This window comes from Hemitrygon akajei, chromosome 24, assembly GCF_048418815.1.
Source record: "Hemitrygon akajei chromosome 24, sHemAka1.3, whole genome shotgun sequence".
Classification (NCBI taxonomy): Eukaryota; Metazoa; Chordata; class Chondrichthyes; order Myliobatiformes; family Dasyatidae; genus Hemitrygon; species Hemitrygon akajei.
In genome coordinates, this window is record NC_133147.1 from 30,934,983 (window position 1) to 30,961,424 (window position 26,442).

The following is a 26,442-nucleotide window of genomic DNA, read 5'->3' on the forward strand; positions in this document are numbered from 1 at the left end:
ACACCTAAACCCAAGGGGAACCAAGGCAGGTTTGCTGGAGCTACTGGGGAGAGTTTCAACTAATTTGGCGGGGGGGGGGGATGGGAACCAGAGCGACAGGGATGAGAAAAGGGCCGTTGATTTGCAAGCAGAGGCAGTGGGTAGTGAGTGACAGGAAGAACAGACAGATAATAGGGCAAAATTACAGTCAGTGGGATGAGCTCTAATGTAAAAGGGGGGACAAAATTGAAAAAGGTGATGAATACAGGACTGAAGGTGTTATATTTGAATGCATGCAGTACAGTCGGCCCTCCTTATCTGCAGGGGGATTGGTTCTGAGACCCCCCCCGTGGATACCAAAAAACGCGGATGTTCAAGTCCCTTATTTAACCTGGCTCTTTAGGACCCAGCGGAACCCCGGACTTTCTTTAACCACCAGTGCGGTGGACATTAGGACCCGGCGGTGCAGCTCTGAATCCACAATGTTTCTGTTCACGAAAATAATCACGATCACGATTGAAAATAAGGTGGAAGTAATAAAGCGATCGGAAAGAGGTGAAACGCCATTGGTCATTGGAAAAGCGTTAGGCTAGTCGGTCAACGATCGGAACAATTTTAATGGAGCATGTGAAAGGCTCTGCCCCAATGAAAGCTGCAATTATTACTAAGCAATGCAGTGGTTTAATTATTCAAATACGTATGTTCTTAAGTGTTTTATATGCATAGAAAGGTAAAATATGTACTATATACTAAAAAAAACTTTTGACTAACTGTTGCTAAATTATACCGGATGTACCCGTTCCAACTTCAAATCCGACTTAAAGACGGACTCAGGAACGGAACTCGTTAGTAAGCCGGGGACAGCCTGTACTTTTAAGTCATTTCTAGATTACTTGTAATACCTAATACAATGTAAATGCTATGTAAATAGTTGCTATATGTATTGCTTAGGAAATAATGGCAAGAAAAAATTGTCTGTACATGCTCGAGCAATGAGTGCTGGAGAGAGAACTTCCGGGTTTTCCCGATCCGCGGTTGGTCGAATCCGCACACGCAGAACCCGCGGATACGGAGGGCCGACTGTATACGGAATAAGGTAGATGATCTTGTAGAACTTTAGAGAATGGCAGATCTCTAACTTAGAAAGAAGTGACTCGAGATCAGAAGATGTAGAATTCTTGTGGGTAGAGTTAAGAAAGTGCATGTGTGGAAAAACCGTGATTAGAGTTATTTATATACATACAGTACAGGCTTCCGAACAGTAGCCAGGACGTGGGCTACAAATTTCAACAGGAGCACGTCAGAAGGGCAACATCATGACAGTCACGGGGGATTTCAATATGCAGGTTAGATTGGGAAAATCGGGTTGGTGGTGGATTCCAAGAAAGGGAACTTGTACAGTGTTTGTGAAATGGCCTTTTATAGCACTTTGTGGTTGAGCCCATGAGGCAAAAGGCAATTCCGTAAGAGACCACAATACACAGGAGCTGAATCAGGACATTTGGCCCATCGAGTCTGTTCCACCATTCATATCTGATCCTTTCCCCCCTCCCCAGCCTTCTCCCCGTAACCTTCCAATCGAGAATCCATCAGCCTCTGTCTTAAATAATGACCTGGCCTCCACAACTGACAGTGGTAATAAATTCCACAGATTCACCACCCTCTGGCTAAAGATATTTCTTCACATCTGTGTTTTAAATGGACACCCCTCTATCCTGACGCTGTGCCCTCTTGTCCTAGACTCTCCCACCATGGGAAACATCCCGTCCACATCTACTCTGTCTGGGTCTTTCAACATTCAAAAGGTTTCGATGAAATCCCCCCTCATCCTTCTAAATTCCAGTGAGTTCAGACCCAGAGTTATCAAACGTTCCTCGTAAGATAACTCTTTCATTCCCAGAATCATCCTTGTGAACCTCCTCTGAACCCTCTCCAATACCAGCACATCTCTTCTTCGATGTGGAATCCAGCACTGTTCACAATACTCAAGGCGAGGCCTCGTCAATGCAACATAAATCCCAGCTCTTGTATTCTAGACCTCTTGAAATGAATGCTAACATTGCATTTCCTTTCCTCACTGACTCAACCTGCAAGTTAACAGCTGGGTGTTCTGCACAAGGACTCTCAGGACCTCTTGCATCTCAGATTTTTGTATTTTCTCCCCATTTAGAAAATAGTTTGCACGTTTATTTCTTCTACCAAAGTGCATGACCATGCATTTTCTAACACTGTGCTACATTTGCCACTTGCTCAGCTGTTCTCCTAAACTGTCTAAGTCCTTTTGTAGTATACCCGTTTCCTCAACACTACCTGCCCCTCCACCAATCTTGGTATCATCTGCAAACTTGACAACAAAGCCATCTACTCCATCATCTAATATATATCTAAAAAATATTTATTTATTTTTAGATAAGATTCAACTTTATTGTCATTGTGCCGAGTACAGATACAAAGCTGATGAAATGCAGTTAGCATCTAACCGGAAATGCAAAGAATAGCGTTATTTACAAAACTACTGGGAATAAAAAGTGCTACAGCACACAAATATAAATTGACAGTACAATATGGGTGCGATACTGTTTAACGCTGTGATATGAGGTTCAGCAGGGTCACAGCCTTAGGGAAGAAGCTCTTCTTGAGCCTGCTGGTGCGGGAGCGGAGGCTCCTGTAGCACCTACCGGATGGGACGAGAGTAAAAAGTCCATGGTTAGGGTGAGACGCATCCTTGATAATGCTTCCCGGCCTGCCCAGGCAGCGTTTATGGTAAATGTTCTCAATGGTGGGCAACTGAGTGCCAATAATCCGCTGGGCAGTTTCCACCACCCGCTGGAGTGCTTTGCGGTCCGATACGGGACAATTGCCATACCACACTGAGATGCAGTTGGTGAGTATGCTCTCAATGGTACAGTGGTAAAAGTCCGTCAGTATCTTGGGACAGAAGTGAGCTTTCTTGATGCTCCACAGGAAATAAAGGTACTGTTGTGCCTTTTTGATCAGGATAGAGGATATATATATGATATATATCATAAAAAGTCATCCTAGCACTGACCTCTGTGGAACACCACTGGTCACTGGCAGCCAACCAGAAAAGGATCCTTTTATTCTCACTCACTGCCTCCTACCGATCAGCCAATCCTCTAACCATGCCAGTAACTTCCCTGTAATACCAGGGACTCTTAACTTTATAAGCAGCCTCATGTGTGGCACCTTGTCAGAGGCTTTCTGAAAGTCCAAATATACAACATCCACTGCATCCCCTTTATCTATCCTACTACTAATCTCCTCAAAGAATTCTAACAAGTTCGTCAGGAAGGATTTTCCCTGAAAAAAACCATGCTGACTTTGTGCTATCTTTTCCTGTGTCACCAAGTACTCCATCACCTCATCTGTAATAATTATCTCCAACATCTTCCCGAAAACTGAGGCAGGGTAACTGGTCCATAACTTCCTTTCTGCCGCCTTCCTCCTTTCTTAAAAACTGGAGTGACACTTGCAATTTTCCAGTCCTCTGGCACCAGAGTCCAATCATTTTTGAAAGATTATTACTAATGGCCTGCTAAACCTGAGACCACTCTCAGAGTAGCTGCTGCTTATTATGCCAGACCTACCGAAGCAGCAATCTGTAATCTCATTAGACTCTGCTCCATTCAACTGGGTTGGACCAGTCAGTGTTGAAGGACACAGACACACGAGGCTGGGGTGGGCAGAACCATGAAACAATGTTGGCTGTAGCCCTGTACACTGACCAGTAAGAAGGTGACCCAGGTAGGTCAGGTGACCTACAGCCAATGGGATGGAGATCCACCAGTTCAATTGATGAGAAACACTGTAAGAGTCAGGAGCTCCGAATACACAGGGCCGATAACTCTCCAACAACCAGAGACCAACCATCGCGGATAAGGAGGACCCCTGGGCACGTGGAGATCGGGACCATGAGGATCGCCTGGCCAGCGTGGACATTTCCTGGGTAATATCTTTTCTCTTCATTGACTATGTCTCCCCTCACAGTCCTCAGCAGCCCTGTGTCCACCGTGGAGAACTTCAGGTTCCGGGGAACCACCATCTCTCAGGATCTGAAGTGGGAGCAGAACATCAGCTCCATCCTGAAGAAGGCCCAGCAGCGGATGTATTTCCTGCGGCTCTTGAGGAAATACGGTCTGCCTCAGGAATTGCTGCTGCAATTCTACACTGCAGTCATTGAGTCTGTCCTGTGCACCTCCATCATTGTGTGGTTTGGAGCCGCCACCAAGCAGGATAGAACCAGACTACAGCGCACAGTGAGGACTGCCGAGCGCATTATTGGAGCCTCCCCGCCCTCTATTGTGGACCTGTACTCTTCCAGGTTGAAGAAGAGGGCGGGGAACATCATAAAGGACTCCTCCCATCCTGCGCACGGACTGTTTGATCTGCTTCCGTCTGGTAGGCGCTTCAGATCCCTCCAGACTAAGACTAATAGGCACTGGAGAAGTTTTTTCCCTACTGCGGTCACTTTGCTGAACAATTAACTGCCGGTTAACTGTCAGCTAACTATTACTTGGATTGCACTACCTGTATGTACAATTTATATTTTCATTTATATTTATCATTATTATTGTTATGAGCAGAGAGACAACATCTGCCGGAAGTAAATTCCTTGTATGTGCATAGGTACTTGGCGATTAAAGTCTGATTCTGATTCTGTTCACGGAGGGTCAGGGACTCTAGTGGGGTGCTCACAGGTAGTTAGTTTGTGAACACACCTGCTTTTTAGTTGAGACAGTAAGTTACTTGTCGGTAAATACAGATTCCCCGTGCCTCACTGATCATTACTACAAGGGGTGATTTGTGTAACAGAATTGGTGTTCCTGGTGGGGCTCAGTGGGAGACTCGAGTCGGAGCACGTGGGTGAGGTACTGAGGGATCTACTAACCCAGGATGAAGAATTCAGGAAATTCTGCAAGTCCGAAGGATTGTGATTGGAGGGGATACCTCCAGAAATAGGTGTTGGGGAAGTGGCCGCAATATGGGAGGCTTGCCGGTCACTCTGGCGGGGGAGGGAAAACTCTGTGAAAAACCACCCAGTGGAAACTGTCGAGCAGGAAGTTTAAACAATTACAGTTGGGTTTACTTGAAGATTTGAGAGAATTGCGACAGAATGCCAAGGCAGAACAGCACAGATTAAAAACAGAAAATGAATGTCTGCATAACGCAGATGCCGAGCGAGAGAGGTTAGAAGGAGAACACAAAAAGCTCCAAAAGGAGGTAGAAACCTTTAGAGAAAGGGTTACTGATTTACAGGGTCGGAGAGGCATGGACTTGATGCTTATGAACCAGTTTCAGTCGAAACTGTGAGAAATTACTTAAAGAGAAAAGTGAAGCAGCCGAACTAGCGAAGGATGAAGGGGAAGGATTTAGGAGACAGTGCAGCGATTTAAAGACGGCTATGACTGTGATGCAGGAATCAGCACAGGTAAGGAAGAGTAACACTGGCGATCTGTTAAAAGCAGATTCAAAAGCTGCAGGAACAACTTGCTGCACAGCGAGGAGTAGTATGTGCTTTTGGATCTGTTACAGGGGAGGAAGATGAATATGGAGATATTGATTTAGCAGATGAAGCTACTAGATACAGTTACGATAATTACGATGCACCATTTCCCGAGGAACTCCCACTGACACGCCATCAACGGGAGCCGGTGCTACCGTCAGCACGATTGGCACCCCTAGTTACTACCAGAGAGGGGGGAGCAAATCAAAAATCAGAATATAAGATACACCACACCGTTCGGGATACAGCAGCTTACAGATATTGCTAAGAATATTGAAACATGTGCTCGGACACAATCCTTGAAAGCTTTTCCAAGCAACTAGTCATCACAGAGTAATACGTGGCCTAGATGACTCCAAGGAAAGGAAATTGATTTAAATGTGTTTACACCCAAATATACACTCAGATATACAACATGGTGGGGGAAACAAGTGAGGGATTAAAGAACACAATACGGACTGTAATGGGTGCTGACAGAGGGAACCCTGTAGACACATTAGCAAATGTTACCAGAGGAGAGGTGAACATCCCCCTGTATTTGGAGACTGTGTTCCAAGGGGAGTATGGACCAGCATTAGAGTGGGACCATTTCGAACCAGAGGCCTCAGACAGATGGTTGAGGGTCTCACTGTACTGTTGAATCTAGAAAGGCACTGGAAATGTTTGATCCTTCTTAACCCATACATACTGAGGAAAACGAGTAGAGCGTGGGGGAAAGGAGATACAAAGACCATCTAAACCCTCTAATGGGAAGGTGATGCCAATTAAAAGTCACACAACTGCCTGGAGAAATGAGGGTAGGGTGTCCCTGCCATGCTATCAAGGAAATGGAACAGGGAGAACTGAAAGCAGAGTAATTAAATGCTGTAACTGTGGTCAAGAGGGACACATGAAGAGAGAATATCCAAACCTGAGACGAGCAATGTGGTTTGCCCTTGGAGGGGCCACAAAATAACATGGTGGAGACACCACCATCCGGGGAATCGTACCCCGAGCCTCAATGACAGTGTCCGGCCTCACCAACGTGGGTGTGTGACACAAGATGGGATGAAACCGGAAGACCTCTAGTGAGTGGTAGGTCAGAGGCTGCCCTCTTACCTTTTCATGGGACACTGGAGGATCCCGAATCACCACTAATGTAAATAACACAAACTGGAAGATGTCAGGTAAAATTACCCTAAGTGGATTCGCAGGACAGTTACAAGTGGGGCACGTGAGTGTGCTATAAGGATAGGAGACATAACATTGAAACACTCAATAGTCTTGGTGGAATTACCCAGGGAGTGATTGTATGGCCAAAGCGGGGCTTTGTTTTGACCCCGTTAATTGTATGGCTTGGCAGATGCCAACTGGCATGAAGAACGTACACCACATGCACATCCCAGCAGCAGAATATCGAGATAAAATTTACACAATGGGTGAAACGTGCGGAGGAGGTGCAGCAAATTATTGCAGAGAACTCGGCGGCATTTGCCAGGCACAAGCGTGACTGCGGAACGACGGCTGGCAGTGTGAGCACACAAGGACCAGAACCCAGAGCACAGATGCTGGTACAAGGGCTACTGAGGCCAGTAGCCTCCACTGATAACTCACCCCTTTGGCCAGTGAGGAAACCAGCTGGTAGATGGAGGCTGACAACAGACTATCGAGAGCTGAATAAAGCAACTCCGTTAACAGCCCCAAATGTAGCAACTAACCCAGAGACAGTGGTCAAACAGAATGGTTCAGTTTTAGACATACATAATGGATTCTGGTCTATCCCACGAGAAAGAGAGTGTCAATACAAGTCTGCATTTACCTTCCGGGACACAGACTTGACTCTCCTATCCTGAAACAAAATTAGTTGAGGAAAAATGGACTGCTTGAGTCCAAAGACTGGGAGTCCAGATTGGATGGTCTAGAAAAACAAAATACTGACTTAAAATAATTTAAGATTTAAACTGGAAAATAAGAGCAAAAATTACCCTTGTGTGTGACAGGTTTAATACGCTATGAAGAGAATAATATCTGTTGCTGCAATGGAACTAACCCTGACTGAAGCTGTGGTCAGACTCACTCCAGAGACAGTACAGTGGACAAATGCGCCAACAATGAGGTTGACGCTTGAGAAACATTCAGCGGACACGGTAATGCAGGCCAACAAAGGAGAAATGGAGGACTCCGATTGGTACTATACTGGGGAGATGGCTTGACGCACCTGGACAAAACCCTAGGTATTCCTGAAGGTACAAAGGTACAATTTCTATGCAGTAAAATTCTAGAGGTGGCATTATTCAGTGTCCCAGAGAGGATGATCGTAGTCAGTCTGTAGGTCCGATTATTGAACAGTCTTCGGGTAATGATGGCCATGGTAAGATGAGAGTTCTGTGGGATCACACTCATTGAGTGGGGCAGTGATCTACACCAGAGGTAAACTGACTGGGTGGTCACCCCAAATGTTTCTCAAAAAGAGGAATGTGGAACACAGGGAGAGTACTAAAGCGTGGGGAAGGCACTAAAGGACATGGGGAAACGTTTTTGTCAGGGCCCAGCCCCTTTCCAGGCTTTCAAAATTATTCGGAAAATCACTACTCCATTATCTCAGGTAACTAAAATGACACCAGAGCCTAGTGTAACACAAACAGGGTAGGATTAGTGTTAGAACATGCGGGGGAATTTGTCACTTTGGTACCAGGGTACCAGCACGTGCAAGTAATCTTTAATCTAACTGAAATAACGGTCCCCAAATGGTGCTCACCCAGAACAAAACGATTATTTGCTCACCTTCTCGGGAGACAACTAAGCAGGAGTGAGCTTAAGCCTGTTAAAAGTAGAAGGAAAAGAGAACTATTGGAGTTAGTGGGACAGGTTATGCATCAGGGGTAGCACCAGTCAACACCCTAGATATAGCAGAATTAGAAACCCAGCTACGGTCCCTCCGTATAAGGGACATTACTGGAGAAAATCATCAAGATCAGGTACAATCGGACTGGCCCAGATGCATCCCAGGTAACTCTGGATGCAGTTAAATTTCTGAAACCTCTTCAAGATACAACAAATCTGATTATTGACCACATGGACCTCATGTCTGAGGAAATGCATAAAACTGAGATCTGTGCTACATATGCTAGCTGTTTGCTTACCATGACTGGCACTAATTTATTACAACTTGATGCACATCAACTACCAAACTGGGTCCCAGATGAGCAGCTAACAGAATGGGTCAGAGAAAGGGTGGCAATGTGTCCTATTAGAGGCTTTACAATAACCAGAGTACTGGGCAAAGCTTCTATGTCGGAGCAGTAATCCACATTCCCCGACATGGAAATAATTCAACCAAAAGGGTTCCCAATGTTGGAAAATATCATGAGAATACATGGATATCCTTACGCAACCCACCAACACATGTTATTGTTATGAATGGTACTGAGAAAGGGATAGATTTATCAAGGAGTCCACTAGTCTTGTCCAGAAGAAATTACAAAGCAGCAAAGTAGAAATTGTGGTTTCAGTACTTATGAAAATTGTTCATTGTCTATTTTACCTGTGAATAACCAGTCTTTCTTACAATATGCATTGGTGGGACAGACATATTTTACAGCAACAGGGGCCACAAGTTACACCAAGGAATGGAAGCAATGCCCTTTGGGAAGTCACAATGTCAGCATAGGGAATGTGACTTTAGATCTGAACACCGGAGGACGAACATTGCCTCGGCCAGCAGGAGACACAGTAGTGAAGGAGAACTTCAAGATCCAACGCACTGATACAGATGAACATCTGTGGGACAGAGTGGTCACCCATTCCTCACTTGCCTGCAATCTGGACACGTGCTGTGGCGGATAACCCATCAAAGGGCCAGACACAACGCAGTTATTAAAACACATGCTAGTGAGGGAGAGCGACCGGGGCTTTTGGGATTGGGGAACGAATGGTGAAGTACATGTGTGGGTGAGAATAGTATCACACGCTGCTGTAATACTAACTTTACGTACCCTGATCATTGTATCGCTCAATGTATATCAACTGAGAAGCTGAAAGGCTGAAATAATGAAAAAAAAATATCTCAGATCACACACAAAATGCTGGGGGAAAAAGCGCAGTCCGCGTTTTGGGCCGACACCCTTCAAGCAGGGGATAAATTGAGGATAATGCTTTCATGAAACAGCAGAGAGGATTGTCAGTATAAAGTGGGTGAATTCAGTCAGTATATGTTAAATTATTTATAGGTGTTACACACCTACTGGGGTTCTGAGTGACAGGAGGATAATGATCCTAAATCTCTCTGGATCAAGAGGAGGGAGATGTTAGCCAGAGGGAACTACAGCATGCATGAAATGGATCTGACAAATCAAGGACAGGGCAAATAGACAAACCAGTTGTCTTTGTAGCCCCACCCATCTCATGTACTTTGAGCTGATTCTTGCCACGGGGATAATCTCATCAGAGCAACTGACGCAAGGAGCTTCGGGTAATGCTAAACCTCAGACCATTCTCTGATGAATAGCTACTTACTATGTAAAATGCCAGACCCACCCAAAAAGCAACCTGTAATCTCATTAGGCTCTCATTTAACTGGTTTGGACCAGTCAGTGTGAAGACACAAACACACAACCAGAACCATGAAACAATGTTGGCTCTAGCCCTGTACACTGACCAGTAAGAAGGTGACCCAGGTAGGTCAGGTGACCTTCAGCCAATGGGATGGAGATCCACCAGTTCAATTGATGAGAAAGCTCCGTATACACAGGGCCGATAACTCTCCAACAACCAGAGACCGACCAACCACTGCGGATAAGGAGGACCCCTGGGCACCTGGAGAGCGGGACCATAAGGAACGCTTGGCCAGCGTGGACATTTCCTGGGAAATAACTTTTCTCTTCATTGCCTGTTCATGGAGGGCCAGGGACTCTAGTGGGGTGCTCACAGGTAGTTAGTTTGTGAACACACGTGCTTTTTAGTTGAGACAGTAAGTTACTAGTCGTTAAATACAGATTCCCCGTGCCTCACTGATCATTACTACAAGGGGTGAATCTTGAAACAGTATCAATGATTAGGATAATAATGTGGTTAATTGGATTAGCAAATTGGTGGATGATACCAAGATTGTGGTTGCAGTGGACAGCGAGGAAAACCATCAAAGCTTGCAACAGGATCTGGACCAGCTGGAAAAATGGGCTGAAAATCGTCACTGCCATTCCTGCCGAAGGGTTTTGACCCAAAACATCAACTGTGCTCTTTTCCGTAGATACTGCCTGGCCTGCTGAGTTGCTCCAGCGTTTTGTGTGCGTTGCTTGGAAAAACGCTAGACTGAATTTAACGCAGACAAGAAGCTCTTTGGAAGGACCATCCAGGGTAGGCCTTACACGGTAAGGGGTTGAGCAGTGACGAGTGCGGTAGGGCAAAGGGATCTGGGTCACAGGTAGAGAGGGCCATAAAGAAAGCTCTTGGCACACTGGCCTTCTTAAATCAATGTACTGAGCACAGGAGATGGGAATGTTACGCTGAAGTTGTACAAGACGTTGGTGAGGCCTAATTTGGAGTATTGTGTGCAGTTTTGGTCACCAACCTACAGGGAAGATGTAAATAAGGTTGAAAGAGTGCAGAGAGAATTTACGAGGATGTTGCTGGAACTTGAGGACCTGAGTTATAGGGAAAGACTGAACAGGTTAGAACTTTATTTCCTAGAACATAGAAGATTTGATACAGGTATACAAAATTATAAGGGGTAGAGATAGGGTAAATGGAAGCAGGCTTTTTACACTGAGGCTGGGTGGGGCTATAACTAGAGGTCATGGGTTAAGGGTGAAAAGTGTAAGGGCAGCATGAGGGGGAATCTCTTCACTCAGAGGGTGGGGAGAGGTGGGAACGAGCTGCTAGCACAAACGGTGGACGCGGGTTTGATTTCAACATGGGAGAAATTTGGACAGGTACATAAATGGGAGGAGAGAGGGCTATGGTCTGGGACTTGGCAGTTTAATGGTTTGGCTCAGACCAGATGAGCTGAAGGGCTTGTTTTCTGTCCTGTCAGGTTTGATTTCCTCTAACTCAGGTTCTCAAGTCCCAACAACATCCCTCTGCTCTTTCAACCTTATTGATTGATAACCTTCCTGTCGGTAAAAACACTCTAAATTAGGCCTTTAAAATTTCAACATAACACCAGAACTCCTGTATCTGCCCGCAGGGTGTGTGTGTGTGATGGGACCCTGTGAAGGCTTGTGTCTTCACTCCAGTCCCACTTAGCTACAATTGGCCCACGTCCCTGTCTTCTAAACGTAATTTACATGCCTACTACGACCACTTCCTGTCAGCTCATTTCATACACTTGTCAAATTACTCACTGTTTGGCTCCCTTGTAAACCTCTCCACCAGATGGGCCAAAGGGCCTGTGTTTTTTTGTGTAGCCTTTGGCCTTAACACCGACTTGTGCAATTGGATCCTGGCAACAGCAACTCCTCTGTGATCTCCATATAGCCCCTATATGCTTTACTGGGAGCCTGAGTGTAGCTCCAATGCCATAGACAAGTTCGTCAGTGACATCCTATCAGATCCCCCCCCCCCCTCTCCAGCCCTGTATCTCTTTCACTAATCAACTTCCCAGCCCTTCACTTCACCCCTCCCAGCTTCACCTGTGGTTCTTCCTCCTCTCTCATCACCTTCTCTTCTCCAGCCCTGTATCTCTTTCACTAATCAACTTCCCAGCCCTTCACTTCACCCCTCCCAGCTTCACCTGTGGTTCTTCCTCCTCTCTCATCACCTCCAGCCCTGTATCTCTTTCACTAATCAACTTCCCAGCCCTTCACTTCACCCCTCCCAGCTTCACCTGTGGTTCTTCCTCCTCTCTCATCACCTTCGCTTCTCCAGCCCTGTATCTCTTTCACTAATCAACTTCCCAGCCCTTCACTTCACCCCTCCCAGCTTCACCTGTGGTTCTTCCTCCTCTCTCATCACCTTCTCTTCTCCAGCCCTGTATCTCTTTCACTAATCAACTTCCCAGCCCTTCACTTCACCCCTCCCAGCTTCACCTGTGGTTCTTCCTCCTCTCTCATCACCTTCTCTTCTCCAGCCCTGTATCTCTTTCACTAATCAACTTCCCAGCTCTTCACTTCACCCCTCCCAGCTTCACCTGTGGTTCTTCCTCCTCTCTCATCACCTTCTCTTCTCCAGCCCTGTATCTCTTTCACTAATCAACTTCCCAGCCCTTCACTTCACCCCTCCCAGCTTCACCTGTGGTTCTTCCTCCTCTCTCATCACCTTCTCTTCTCCAGCCCTGTATCTCTTTCACTAATCAACTTCCCAGCCCTTCACTTCACCCCTCCCAGCTTCACCTGTGGTTCTTCCTCCTCTCTCATCACCTTCTCTTCTCCAGTCCTGATGAGAAGAAGTCTCAGCTTGGACCCTCGACTCCACTCTTTTCCATCGATGCTCAGCTCCTCCAGCATTGTGTGTGTGTGTTGCTTGGATTTCCAGCACCTGCAGATCTCCTCTTGTTTGTGATTCAGCCCTTTACTCAATGCCAGCAAGACCAAGGAGCTGATTAAACTTGAGGAGAAGGAAACCAGGGGTCTTTGAGCCAGTCCTCACTGGAAAATCAGAGGTGGAGAGGGGTCGGCAGCTTCAAACTCCTCGGTGTCATTATTTCAGAGATGGAGAGGGGTCAGGAGCTTCAAACTCCTCGGTGTCATTATTTCGGAGGTGGAGAGGGGTCAGCAGCTTCAAACTCCTCGGTGTCATTATTTCAGAGATGGAGAGGGGTCAGGAGCTTCAAACTCCTCGATGTCATTATTTCGGAGGTGGAGAGGGGTCAGCAGCTTCAAACTCCTCGGTGTCATTAAATTCCTGTGTCATTATTTCGGAGGACTTGTCCTGGACCCAGCATGCAAGTGGAATTATGAAGAGAGCACAACTTTGGAGTCGGAAGAGATTCTGCACATCACCTGAAACCTTGACAAGATTGCTCTGCCCCCCCAGTACTTCAGGGCCGTGCCACTGACAGTGCAGTGTCTCTTCACATTTGATCTCCCCAAATGCAACACTTCTCATTTAGCTCAGCTAAAACTCCATTCCACTCTATGCTTTTTGCCAGTCCTCTACACTATCCACAACTTCACCAATCTTTGTGTCATCTGTAAACTTGCTAAGCCACCCATCTACTCTTCCATCCAAGGCATTTATATACATCACAAACACCACGATCCCTGCGGAACACCACTATTCACAGACTTCCAGCTCCAATATGTCCCTACAGCCACCACCCTGGTCTTCTATGAACAAGCCAGGTTTGCATTCGAACAGACAATTCTCCAGTGAGGAAGCAGAAAGGCTCCAGAAGAACTCGCACAGATTAGGAGAAAGGGCAGATGGAGTACAGTGCTGGGAAGTGTACAGCCATGCACTTTGATAGAAGAAATAAAAGGGTTCAGTGTTTTCTAAAAGGAGGAAAAATTCAAAATTCTGAGCAAAGGGAACTGGGAGTCTGGGCCTGTACTCATAGGAGTTCAGTGAAACCTATTGAATGGTAAAAGGCCTCGATAGAGTGGATGTGGAAGGATGTCAAGTCAAGTCGTTACTCTTATTGTCATTTCAACCATAACTGCTGGTACAGTACATAGTAAAAATGAGACAACGTTTTTCAGGACCATGGTGTCACATGACACAGTACAAAAACTAGACTGAACTACGTAATAAAAAAAACAGAGAAAGCTATACTAGACTACAGACCTACACTGGACTGCATAAAGTGCACAAAAACAGTGCAAGCATTACAATAAATAATAAACAGGACAGTAGGGCAAGGTGTCAGTCCAGGCTTCGGGTATTGAGGAGTCTGATAGCTTGGGGGAAGAAACGGTTACACAGTCTGGTCGTGAGAGCCCAAATGCTTCGGATCCTTTTCCCAGACGGCAGGAGGGAGAAGAGTTTGTATGAGGGGTGCATGGGGTCCTTCATAATGCTGCTTCCTTTGCGGATGCAGCGTGTAGTGTAAATGTCCGTGATGGCAGGAAGAGAGACCCCGATGATCTTCTCAGCTGCCCTCACTATCCGCTGCAGGGTCTTGCGATCCGAGATGGTGCAATTTCCGAACCAGGCAGTGATGCAGCTGCTCAGGACACTCTCAATACAACCCCTGTAGAATGTGATGAGGATTGGGGGGGGGAGATGGACTTTCCTCAGCCTTCGTTTCCTATAGAAGTGGAGTCTAGGACCAGAGGATACAACCTCAGAATACATGGATGTCCATTTAGAACAGAGGTGAGAAGGAATTTCTTTAGCCAGAGGGTGGTGAATCTGTGGAATTCATTGCCACAGGCTGCTTTGGGTGTATTTAAGGCAGAAGTTGACAGATTCTTGATTGGTCAGGGAATGATGGAATACTGGGAGAAGGCAGATTGGGGCTGAGGGGGAAATGGATCAGCCATGATGGAATGCTGGAGCAGGCTCGGTGGGCCAAACAGCCCAAATCTGATCCTGTATCAGATAATAAATTTGAATGCATTGCTAGGGATGAAAAGAGAGGAGGAGGTGGAGAGTATCTTAAATGTATCTATTTTAATGCTAGGAGCATTGTAAGAAAGGTGGATGAGCTTAAAGTGTGGATTGATACCTGGAATTATGATGTTGTAGCTATTAGTGAAACATGGTTGCAGGAAGGGTGTGATTGGCAACTAAATATTCCTGGATTTAGTTGCTTCAGGTGTGATAGAGTAGGAGGGGCCAGAGGAGGAGGTGTTGCATTGCTTGTCCGAGAAAATCTTATGGCGGTGCTTTGGAAGGATAGATTACAGAGCTCCTCTAGGGAGGCTATTTGGCTGGAATTGAGGAATGGGAAAGGTGTAGTAACACTGATAGGAGTGTATTATAGGCCACCTAATGGGGAGCGTGAGTTGGAAGAGCAAATGTGTAAGGAGATAGCAGATATTTGTAGTAAACACAAGGTGGTGATTGTGGGAGATTTTAATTTTCCACACATAGATTGGGAAGCTCATTCTGTAAAAGGGCTGGATGGTTTAGAGTTTGTGAAATGTGTGCAGGATAGCTTTTTGCAACAACACATAGAAGTACCGACTAGAGATGGGGCAGTGTTGGATCTCCTGTTAGGGAATGCGATAGGTCAGCTGACAGATGTATGTGTTGGGGATGTTATGATACCAGCCCCCTCCTTTGTGAGAATTGCAAGAGCCCTAGTGAAAGGGGGGTCAATGACCCGAGAGAGAGCAAGAGAGAGAGAGAGACATGCCGAATGGACACAGGAAATGGAAAGACAGCGACGTGCTGGATACCGCATTCCACTGGGACAAAAGCTGGCGACTGTGGCATTGTTCTCAGGAGACACCTGGGAACTGCAGACGTGCCAACTCGCAGGGACATTGTAAAGCCCTCGGGCAAAGTGGGCTGGTTGAGAGAGAGATTGCATCACCTGCAACCTGATTGACACCTGAGATCCCGTGAGGCAGTATAAAGAAGGGTCTGAAAGAGGACGACCCTCAGACGCACCAAGGAGACACCGAGAAGCACGATACCGCTTCCCGTGGGAACGGGAAGCCATTTTGAAGGAAGCCACGTGCGTTAAATTCCGAATGCGGAGTTTGTGGCTAGAACCAACGGAAAACCGCTTTTATTTAACACCAGGGAAGCCAAATCCTCTGAGGCTGAGGATTTGATTCATAAAGACAACGGCAAGTGTTCTCTTTTCCTAACAATCTCTCTCTCTCTCTCTCCAACACGTGAAACCAAAAGGGAAAAGCCTGCAGACTTCAGAGTGACTCTTTATATTTCCAATTGGACTCAGTTTTATACCCTAGACAACGAAAGAGCTTATTTCTGAGTGATTATTAATGTACCTGCGTTTTAGATTGAGTATTGACGCATGTTATCTGAATGTTTGTATTAACCTTAATTTTTGTGCCCCTTTATTAATAAAACTTTTGAAAATAGTACCATTGGACTTCAACTGACATATCTATCTTTGCTGGTAAGTGAAACCAGTTACTGGTTTCATAACAAGTGGGGGCTCGTCTCGGGATTTGACACCAAAAAGGGGGAGGTCAGTCAATCGGGATTGTAAGTCAAAAAAAAATAATAATTTGGATCTGGTACGCAGGTAGCCAGACAGAAAAACCAGCAAAGATGGACGTGTGTGAATTTATGAAAAACGCGACTGTGGCGGCGCTAGAGGTGAGCACCAAATCAGACTTGTTAAATTTGGCGAAGGGGTTAGAGGTGGAAAACGAGCAGGATCAAGCTGAGAGGCAAAGACAGCATGAAATTCGGATCAGAGAGTTAGCAGCAGCCGAGAGAGCGGCAGCGGGGAGAGAAAGAGAGAGGGAGGAGCTAAGGAGAGAGCGGTTTAATGTTAGTCGGGAGCTGAGAGTAGTACCTCCGTTCGAAGAGACGGATGTTGATAGTTATTTCTTGTTTTTTGAAATGGTGGCAGCTATGATGCCGACCCGCAGACTGGCGAGTGCGGTGGCCCCGCCCCTAGAGTCCCAAAGCTATCGCGCATGCGCGGTCACACGCACCCTGTCCAGAAAAGCAGTGAGCAGTTTAAATCGGGCCAGCAGTAATCTGGCCAAGATGTTTTTACCGACCCTGTACCATGAGGGTTCCGAGGGTGGTAAAACAGAAAGCAGTAAAGTAAAAGGGGGTAAGGGAGAGGAAATAGCCCTGCCCTTAGTGAAGAGAAAGGTCCTAGAGGTAGGAACTAAAGTTGAGAAACGGATAAAGTTGTTAAAATGTCCAGAGTTGGACATGGTTAATCTGTCTGGTTTGGCAGAATTGTTTGAAGAAGTTCAGAGTTCTAAAGGTGTTCTCGATGGTCCCGAGAGTGAAATGAGGGCAGTCTTAGAGAGGAAGGGTATCCTTGCTGTGGAGAAGTCAGCTGAAATGGCCGAGGAGGTTGTTTCAGCTCGCAGGGTTGCGCCTTCCCCAACGGGGGGCTGCCTAGAGAGTAACTGGAAGGATCGGGGGACGTTAGAATTTGAAAAAGGTACGGGTGTTGAAAGCCTGGAAGAGGCCAATGTCCCGTTTGAGTGTGTCCAAGATGGGGGCGCACGTGGTGCTGAACCTGGTAACAGAGCTCAGGGGAAGTCTGAGGTGTTTGATTCAGGGGAACGGGGCGGCCGTCTTTGTGGGTCAGATAGGGTTGGTTCAGTAGGAAAAGGGTTAACCTTGGTAACCGTGGGAAGTGTGAGTTCCACGGTGTTTGTATTCGAGAGTGGGGCCAAGGTTAATGCCGAATTTAAGGGGGGAATGAGGATTGTTATTGAAGGAAACGGAAAGTCTGTAGTTCCCAAGTCGAAGGAAGAAATTTTAAACCTGGCAGATCGCTCACAGAGTGAGTCGGGAAATAGCGGGGCCCCCCTCTCTATTGTTACGCCAGGGTGGGGTGTGAAGAGGTTGCATTCGAAATGCTACCTGAAAGAGGAGTTGGAATTAAAAACAAATAGCCTGAAGGGTCTTGACAGTTTGGGGCATGGTGTTGAAAAAATAGCCCCGATGAACGAGGCGGGCGGGAGTTCACCACGCCAAATTACTCAAAGTCCCAACGGGGGGACTCGCCAGAAAAGAGGTGACGGTTAATGGGGATGCCATTTTTTTTAAACAGCAAAGCAGGTTTTACAGGTTGCGCCAAAGCCTGTGAATAATAAAGACAGACCTTTAGAGACCTGCCGGCGAAGTACACCGACCGAAACGATTAGTATTCGCATAAACTTTTGTAGATGCACCTAAGCTAAGATCACACCTCCGCAGTTTTGTTGCTGAAAACAATAAATAAATAGGTGGTTATTGAATTGAAGTCTGATGTTACAAGACTTTAGTACGGTACGCAATGTTAAGATATTAACTAAAGGGACACTGTAATTGTTAACTGTTTAGATGCTGACTTGAATGTATAACTGTATTACTCTGTAGTGAAAAGAAAAGCTTCTGTATTGTGTTAGATTCAAAATTTCTGTAAGACTCTGTACCACTCTGTGTTTTTAACCGCTGGTAAAAAACCTTTAAGAGGGGAGGTGTTATGATACCAGCCCCCTCCTTTGTGAGAATTGCAAGAGCCCTAGTGAAAGGGGGGTCAATGACCCGAGAGAGAGCAAGAGAGAGAGAGAGACATGCCGAATGGACACAGGAAATGGAAAGACAGCGACGTGCTGGATACCGCATTCCACTGGGACAAAAGCTGGCGACTGTGGCATTGTTCTCAGGAGACACCTGGGAACTGCAGACGTGCCAACTCGCAGGGACATTGTAAAGCCCTCGGGCAAAGTGGGCTGGTTGAGAGAGAGATTGCATCACCTGCAACCTGATTGACACCTGAGATCCCGTGAGGCAGTATAAAGAAGGGTCTGAAAGAGGACGACCCTCAGACGCACCAAGGAGACACCGAGAAGCACGATACCGCTTCCCGTGGGAACGGGAAGCCATTTTGAAGGAAGCCACGTGCGTTAAATTCCGAATGCGGAGTTTGTGGCTAGAACCAACGGAAAACCGCTTTTATTTAACACCAGGGAAGCCAAATCCTCTGAGGCTGAGGATTTGATTCATAAAGACAACGGCAAGTGTTCTCTTTTCCTAACAATCTCTCTCTCTCTCTCCAACACGTGAAACCAAAAGGGAAAAGCCTGCAGACTTCAGAGTGACTCTTTATATTTCCAATTGGACTCAGTATTATACCCTAGACAACGAAAGAGCTTATTTCTGAGTGATTATTAATGTACCTGCGTTTTAGATTGAGTATTGACGCATGTTATCTGAATGTTTGTATTAACCTTAATTTTTGTGCCCCTTTATTAATAAAACTTTTGAAAATAGTACCATTGGACTTCAACTGACATATCTATCTTTGCTGGTAAGTGAAACCAGTTACTGGTTTCATAACAGGGAGCACTTCGGGTCCAGTGATCACAATAGCATTAGCTTCAATATAATTATGGAGAAGGACAGGACTGGACCTAGAGTTGAGATTTTTGATTGGAGAAAGGCTAACTTTGAGGAGATGCGCAGGGATTTAGAGAGAGTGGATTGGGTCAAGTTGTTTTATGGGAAGGATGTAATAGAGAAATGGAGGTCATTTAAGGGTGAAATTATGAGGGTACAGAATCTTTATGTTCCTGTTCGGTTGAAAGGAAAGGTTAAAGGTTTGAAAGCGCCATGGTTTTCAAGGGATATTAGAAACTTGGTTCAAAAAAAGAGAGATGTCTACAATAGATATAGGTAGCATGGAGTAAAGGAATTGCTCGAGGAATATAAAGAATGTAAAAGGAAACTTAAGAAAGAGATTAGAAAAGCTAAAAGAAGTTACGAGTTTGGTTTGGCAAATAAGGTGGAAGTAAATCCGAAAGGCTTCTACAGTTATATTAAAAGCAAGAGGATAGTGAGGGATAAAATTGGTCCCTTAGAGAATCAGGGTGGTCAGCTATGTGTGGAGCCGAGGGAGATGGGAGAGATTTTGAACGATTTCTTCTCTTCGGTATTCACTAAGGAGAAGGATATTGAATGGTGTAAGGTGTGGGAAACAAGTAAGGAAGTTATGGAACCTATGACAATTAAAGTGGTGGAAGTACTGGCGCTTTTAAGAAATTTAAAAGTGGATAAATCTCTGGGTCCTGACTGGATATTCCCCAGGACCTTGAGGGAAGTTTGTGTAGAGATAGCAGGAGCTCTGACGGAGATCTTTCAGATGTCATTAGAAACGGGGATTGTGCCGGAGGATTGGCGTATTGCTCATGTGGTTCCATTGTTTAAAAAGGGTTCTAGAAGTAAGCCTGGCAATTATAGACCTGTCAGTTTGACATCAGTGGTGGGTAAATTAATGGAAAGTATTCTTAGAGATAGTATTTATAATTATCTGGATAGACAGGATCTGATTAGGAGTAGCCAGCATGGATTTGTGCGTGGAAGGTCATGTTTGACAAACCTTATTGAATTTTTTGAAGTAGTTACGAGGAATGTTGACGAGGGTAAGGCAGTGGATGTAGTCTATATGGACTTCAGCAAGGCCTTTGACAAAGTTCCACATGGAAGGTTAGTTAAGAAGGTTCAGTCGTTAGGTATTAATGCTGGAGTAATAAAATGGATTCAACAGTGGCTAGATGGGAGATGCCAGAGAGTAGTGGTGGATAATTGTTTATCGGGATGGAGGCCGGTGACTAGCGGGGTGCCTCAGGGATCTGTTTTGGGCCCAATGTTGTTTGTAATATACATAAATGATCTGGATGATGGGGTGGTAAATTGGATTAGTAAGTATGCTGATGATACTAAGGTAGGTGTTGTGGATAATGAGGTGGGTTTTCAAAGCTTGCAGGGAGATTTATGCCAGTTAGAAGAATGGGCTGAACGTTGGCAGATGGAGTTTAATGCTGAGAAGTGTGAGGTTCTACATTTTGGCAGGAATAATCCAAGTAGAACATACAGGGTAAATGGTAGGGCATTGAGGAATGCAGTGGAACAGAGAGATCTAGGAATAACAGTGCATAGTTCCCTGAAGGTGGAGTCTCATGTAGATAAGGTGGTGAAGAAGGCTTTTGGAACGCTGGCCTTTATAAATCAGAGCATTGAGTACAGAAGTTGGGATGTAATGTTAAAATTGTACAAGGCATTGGTAAGGCCAAATTTGGAATATTGTGTACAGTTCTGGTCACCGAATTATAGGAAAGATATCAATAAATTAGAGAGAGTGCAGAGACGATTTACTAGGATGTTACCTGGGTTTCAGCACTTAAGTTACAGAGAAAGGTTGAACAAGTTAGGTCTCTATTCATTGGAGCATAGAAGGTTGAGGGGGGATTTGATCGAGGTATTTAAAATGTTGAGAGGGATAGATAGAGTTGACGTGAATAGGCTGTTTCCATTAAGAGTAGGGGAGATTCAAACGAGAGGACATGATTTGAGAGTTAGGGGGCAAAAGTTTAAGGGAAACACGAGGGGGTATTTCTTTACTCAGAGAGTGATAGCTGTGTGGAATGAGCTTCCTGTAGAAGTAGTAGAGGCCAGTTCAGTTGTGTCATTTAAAGTAAAATTGGATAGGTATATGGACAGGAAAGGAGTGGAGGGTTATGGGCTGAGTGCGGGTAGGTGGGACTAGGTGAGATTAAGAGTTCGGCACGGACTAGGAGGGCCGGAATGGCCTGTTTCCGTGCTGTGATTGTTATATGGTTATATGGTTATCTTATCATCCCTCTTAATCTTCCGGATGAGCCTCCCATGAGGGACCTTGTCGAATGACTTACTGAAATCCATGTAGGTCTCTTGCACTAAGGATGCCTCAGTCTGGTTTGGGGAAGTTGAAGTCACTCATGACAATAACCCTATTGCTTTTTACACCTCTCCCCAATCTGCAGAGAGCTGTACACTTAGTCAACTCCCTCATGACACCTTCAAGGGCCAATGTCTCCAAAAGGCAGCGAACATCATTAAGGACCCTGATCACCCAGGTCATGCACTCTTCTCATTGTCACCTTCAGGAAGGGGGCACCCAAACCTGAAGGAACACACTCAACAATTCTTCCTCCCCCTCTGCCATTTATTTTCTAAACAGACACTGAACCTACGAACAGGACCTCATCACTTTGACAAATACTTACTGTAATTCAGTTTTGTTTCTCTATTTATATTACATTGTATTGCTGCCATAAAGATAAATTTAATGACGTACGTGGCCATTCAGTGTTTTATTATTTCATACATTACTGTATTGTTAAATTTGTTTATCATGTACTTTTTTATTATAATTATTATTACTGTGTTTTTAAATGTTGCTGCTGTAACAGAATAATTTCCCGCTTAGGATCAATAAAGTTTTTAATATTATTATACAAAACCAGACTTTGCATGTCTGTTACACAAAAACCTGGTGAGTCGTGGGTGGGGCAGAGTGATTGCATCTTTCCTACTTTTGATAGGCTCAGCAGAGCTCTCACTATTATGTCCCCAACACAGTGAAGGGGGAAATGATAGAGAGGAAGACACCACACGAAATAGTAGGCCATTTGGCCCATTGTGCCTGCTATCCCGACAGGCAACTTAACTGCAGCACAAAAACAGGCCCTTCGGCCCACCAGTCCATGCTGACCTAGCCTTCTGCCCAGGGCCATCTACTGGCACTTGGGACCACATCCATATACCTAGGAGATCTAGGCCTCATATGGAGCCAGTGATCATTAATGGAGAATGTGTGGAGCAGGTTAAGACCTACAAGTATCTGGGAGTACAGTTGGACGAGAAGCTAGACTGGACTGCCAACACAGATGCCTTGTGCAGGAAGGCACAGAGTCGACTGTACTTCCTTAGAAGGTTGGCGTCATTCAATGTCTGCAGTGAGATGCTGAAGATGTTCTATAGGTCAGTTGTTGAGAGCGCCCTCTTCTTTGTGGTGGCGTGTTGGGGAGGAAGCATTAAGAAGAAGGACGCCTCACGTCTTAATAAGCTGATAAGGAAGGCGGGCTCTGTCGTGGGCAAAGTACTGGAGAGTTTAACATCGGTAGCTGAGCGAAGGGCGCTGAGTAGGCTACGGTCAATTATGGAAAACCCTGAACATCCTCTACATAGCACCATCCAGAGACAGAGAAGCAGTTTCAGCGACAGGTTACTGTCGATGCAATGCTCCTCAGACAGGATGAAGAGGTCAATACTCCCCAATGCCATTAGGCTTTACAATTCAACTGCCAGGACTTAAGAACTTTTTTTAAAGCTATTATTAATGCTTTTTGAGTTAGTGATTTAGATGCATATCATATTATTACTGAGTTAAGTATTGTATGTAATGAGTTTTTGCTACAAGTGTATGGGACATTGGAAAAAATGTTGAATTTCCCCATGGGGATGAATAAAGTATCTATCTATCTATCTATTTCTAAAGTGTGACAGTAGAACCCCTCCCGCTGGCAGCTCGTCCCACAGTTTCTGAACTCCGGAGCACTAGCCAAACTTTCCTCACAGGCCGCTGACCGACCACAGCAGTTTGCCCACACTCAGTTCGCCTTTCAGCCCGCGTCTCCCCTTGCAATTCTCGCTGTGGTGGCATCCTCGTCCCTCAGGCCTCATTCCCTCTTCACACCCACCCGGCCACATACCCGCGATCCCCTCACCCCTCTCACAGGGTCCGACAACCCCACCGTCCCGCTCCTCCAGCTACCTGTCGACTTCGGGGTCGGGGTCGCGGTCTCCTCAATACGCTGCGCGTTGCTGCTCTCCTCGGCCGCGGCCATGTTCCCCTCTTACGCCGACGCTCCAGCTGCTTTGTGTCGGACGGCCGCCGCTCCGCCACACCCCGTCATGTCCCCCGGCCACGTTTACGCACCAGCACCTGCACCCCCCGCCGTTCGGGAGGAACAGCCGCACACTAGTCCTCCCACGTGCTCCACAGCGCCCCCAGCCGTTCGGGAGGAACAGCCGCACACTAGTCCTCCCACGTGCTCCACAGCGCCCCCGGCCGTCCTCCCACGTGCTCCACAGCGCTCCTTCCTTCCCGGCTCCCACGCCCCCGTTCCGAGCGGAACAACCCGTAATAAATCCACGTCATCAAAAACGCCGACACGCGCAAGACTAACCTGGAGCAAAGAGCCGACAGAATACCGCAGCACAACGCCCCAGCATGGTGAACGGAGCGCAGCCAGGAGGACGGACTGCCGCGACCGACAAACCCGCATTACAGCGCTGCCGCGACCCTCCCGCAAAGTTACAGTCACCCGAACGTACGCGCACCGCCTGTCGCGGAGTCAAAGCGTCTGCGACACGCATGCGCAGCAGCACCACCTGCGGCCATTCGGTCCATCTCAGCCCCATTCTCTTGCCTTTTCCCTGTAACCGTTAACGTCCTGCTTAACCAATGACCTGTAAAACTCCGCCTTAAATACACCCAAATGTCTTTTACAATAAACTTCAGATTCACCACCCTCTGCTAAAGAAACTCCTCCTCATCTCTATTCTAAATGGATGACCCTCTATCTGGTCCGAGACTCACCCACTCCAGGAAACATAGTCTCCATGTCCACTCTATCTAGGCCTTTCAATATTCAATACGTTTCAATGAGACTTTCTGCCCGCACCACCATTCTTCTAAACTGCAACAAGTCAAGGTCAGAGCCATCTGGAATCATTCTCGTGAATCTCCTCTGGACCCTCTCCAAAGACAGCACATCCTTTCTTAGATAAGGGGATCACAATGCTCCAAGTGCAGTCTGACTAAAGCCTCGGCACTCCACCCTACTCCTCTCAAATGAACGCTAACATCGCATTTGTCTTCCTTACCATTGATTCAGCCTACAATTCAACACTTAGGGAATCCTACACGAGGACTCCCGACATACAGTGAGGAAACTCAGCGAGTCGGGCAGCATCCATGGAAGTAAACACACTGTCGACGTTTCGGGCCGAGACCTTTTGTTTTCGGGATTCAAGGCTGATTTCTGAATTTGCTCCCCGTTCAGAAAATAATCTAGAGTTCAACAGGTGGGTTGGCAAGATATGAGATAATCACTTTATTATTGTAATTAATTATGAGACACAGGAGATGCATGCAATAATTAATTCATTTCTCAAATTAAACCTGTAATTCCCGAGATGCCCACTTTGCTAGCGAGCACCAACCCCCACCTCTCCACCACCCCCCCAGGGGAGGGGGCGATATCTGGGAGCCACTGCTTCCAGTTGCACTTGGTGTGCTGTGTCTGGTTCCCGTCACCCTCTCGAAAGAAGAACGTAGTTAAAATGGAAAGAGCGCAGAGAAGATTTACGAGCATCTTTCCCGGACACGAGGGCCTGAGTTTTAGGGGGAGGAAGGTCAGGTAGGGTCTATCTTCCTTGGAACGTCAGAGGAGGGGCGATGTTATAGAAACTTTTAAAAATGCGTTCCACCAGCATTTTGTGTGTGTTGCTTGAATTTCCAGCGTCTGCAGATTTCCTCGTGTTTGCTGATCGATAAAGTGGACCGCCTTTTCCCCAGGGTGGGGGAGCCCAAATCCATGGGGTATAACAGTGGGCGGGGCACTGGACACCATCAGAATAAGCTGCGGAAAGTAGTAAACAGCCGTCTCCACCGTTAAGGACCCACATCAAATAGGACATGTCCTCTTCTCATTGGTACCGCCAGGAAGGAGGTTCAGGAGCCTGAAGACACACACTCAATGATTCAGGAACACCTTCTGCCCCTCTGCCATCAGATTTCTGAATGGACATCGAACCCATGAACACTACCTCACGACTCTTGTTGTAATACTTGTTTAATTTAGCTTTTTTAAATAAATATTCGCTGTAATTAAGTTTGTATTACGTTTTGCAATGCTCTGCTGCCGGACGACACATCGTAAACCTGATTCCTAAGTGAGGGGGATAGACTAAACCGAGACCTTCATCACCCAGAGGGTGGTGAGTGTATGGAGTTGGGATCATTTAGGAGGCTCCTGGATAGGTGCGTGGAGTGGCGGAGCGTGGAGGGGTATGGACCAGACGTGTGAATTTGGGACTATCTGGGTGGGCACCGACACTAGATGGGCCGAGGGGCCTGTGTTGTTCTGTAACTCAGTGGGACGAGTAGCACATCGCGGACGGGGCGGGGGAATTGTCCCGGTGAAGGGTTTCGACCCTAAATGTCGGCGGTTCCTTTCCTCCCATAGCCGCTGCTCGGCCCGTCGCTCCCGATTCCGGCGCCGTTCCGCGTGAATCACCGTCTCCTCGCTAGCCGGTGAACCACAGGATCGCACAGCCCCAGGCCGTTCAGCCCGTCATTCCACTCCCTCCGCGGCTAACCCGAGGCGCCGACCCCAGACGATCGCCCGCTTTCCCGCTCGGCCCGGGAACTCCCGCTCATCCTCGGCGGCTGCGGGAGGGCGTGCGAGTCCGAAAACAGGCGCAAGGAGGGGCCTGGGCCAGACGGGGCCGGCTTCGATGGGCACGGACATGTTGGACAATGCTGGCGCTAGTTCAGAGTTTGTCACCCTTTACTACTGAGATTCTGTACAGGGGGC

The 26,442-nt window shown here is 46.6% G+C and overlaps 1 protein-coding gene across 2 annotated transcripts in view; it reads right to left on the reverse strand.

The window, feature by feature from the left end:
• Positions 1 to 24,195, reverse strand: part of slc35a2 (solute carrier family 35 member 2) — a 46,072-nt gene extending 21,877 nt beyond the window's left edge. Inside the window, exon 1 of one of the 2 annotated variants that reach the window (XM_073028624.1) lies at positions 24,028 to 24,195. In XM_073028624.1, the coding sequence (XP_072884725.1) occupies positions 24,028 to 24,073 (46 nt within the window). In that variant the 5' untranslated portion in view covers positions 24,074 to 24,195. Of the gene's footprint in view, positions 1 to 23,612; positions 23,830 to 24,027 lie in introns of those variants that run through there. The other variant, XM_073028623.1, reaches the window with a different exon arrangement.
• Between the last annotated feature and the right edge of the window lie 2,247 nt (positions 24,196 to 26,442).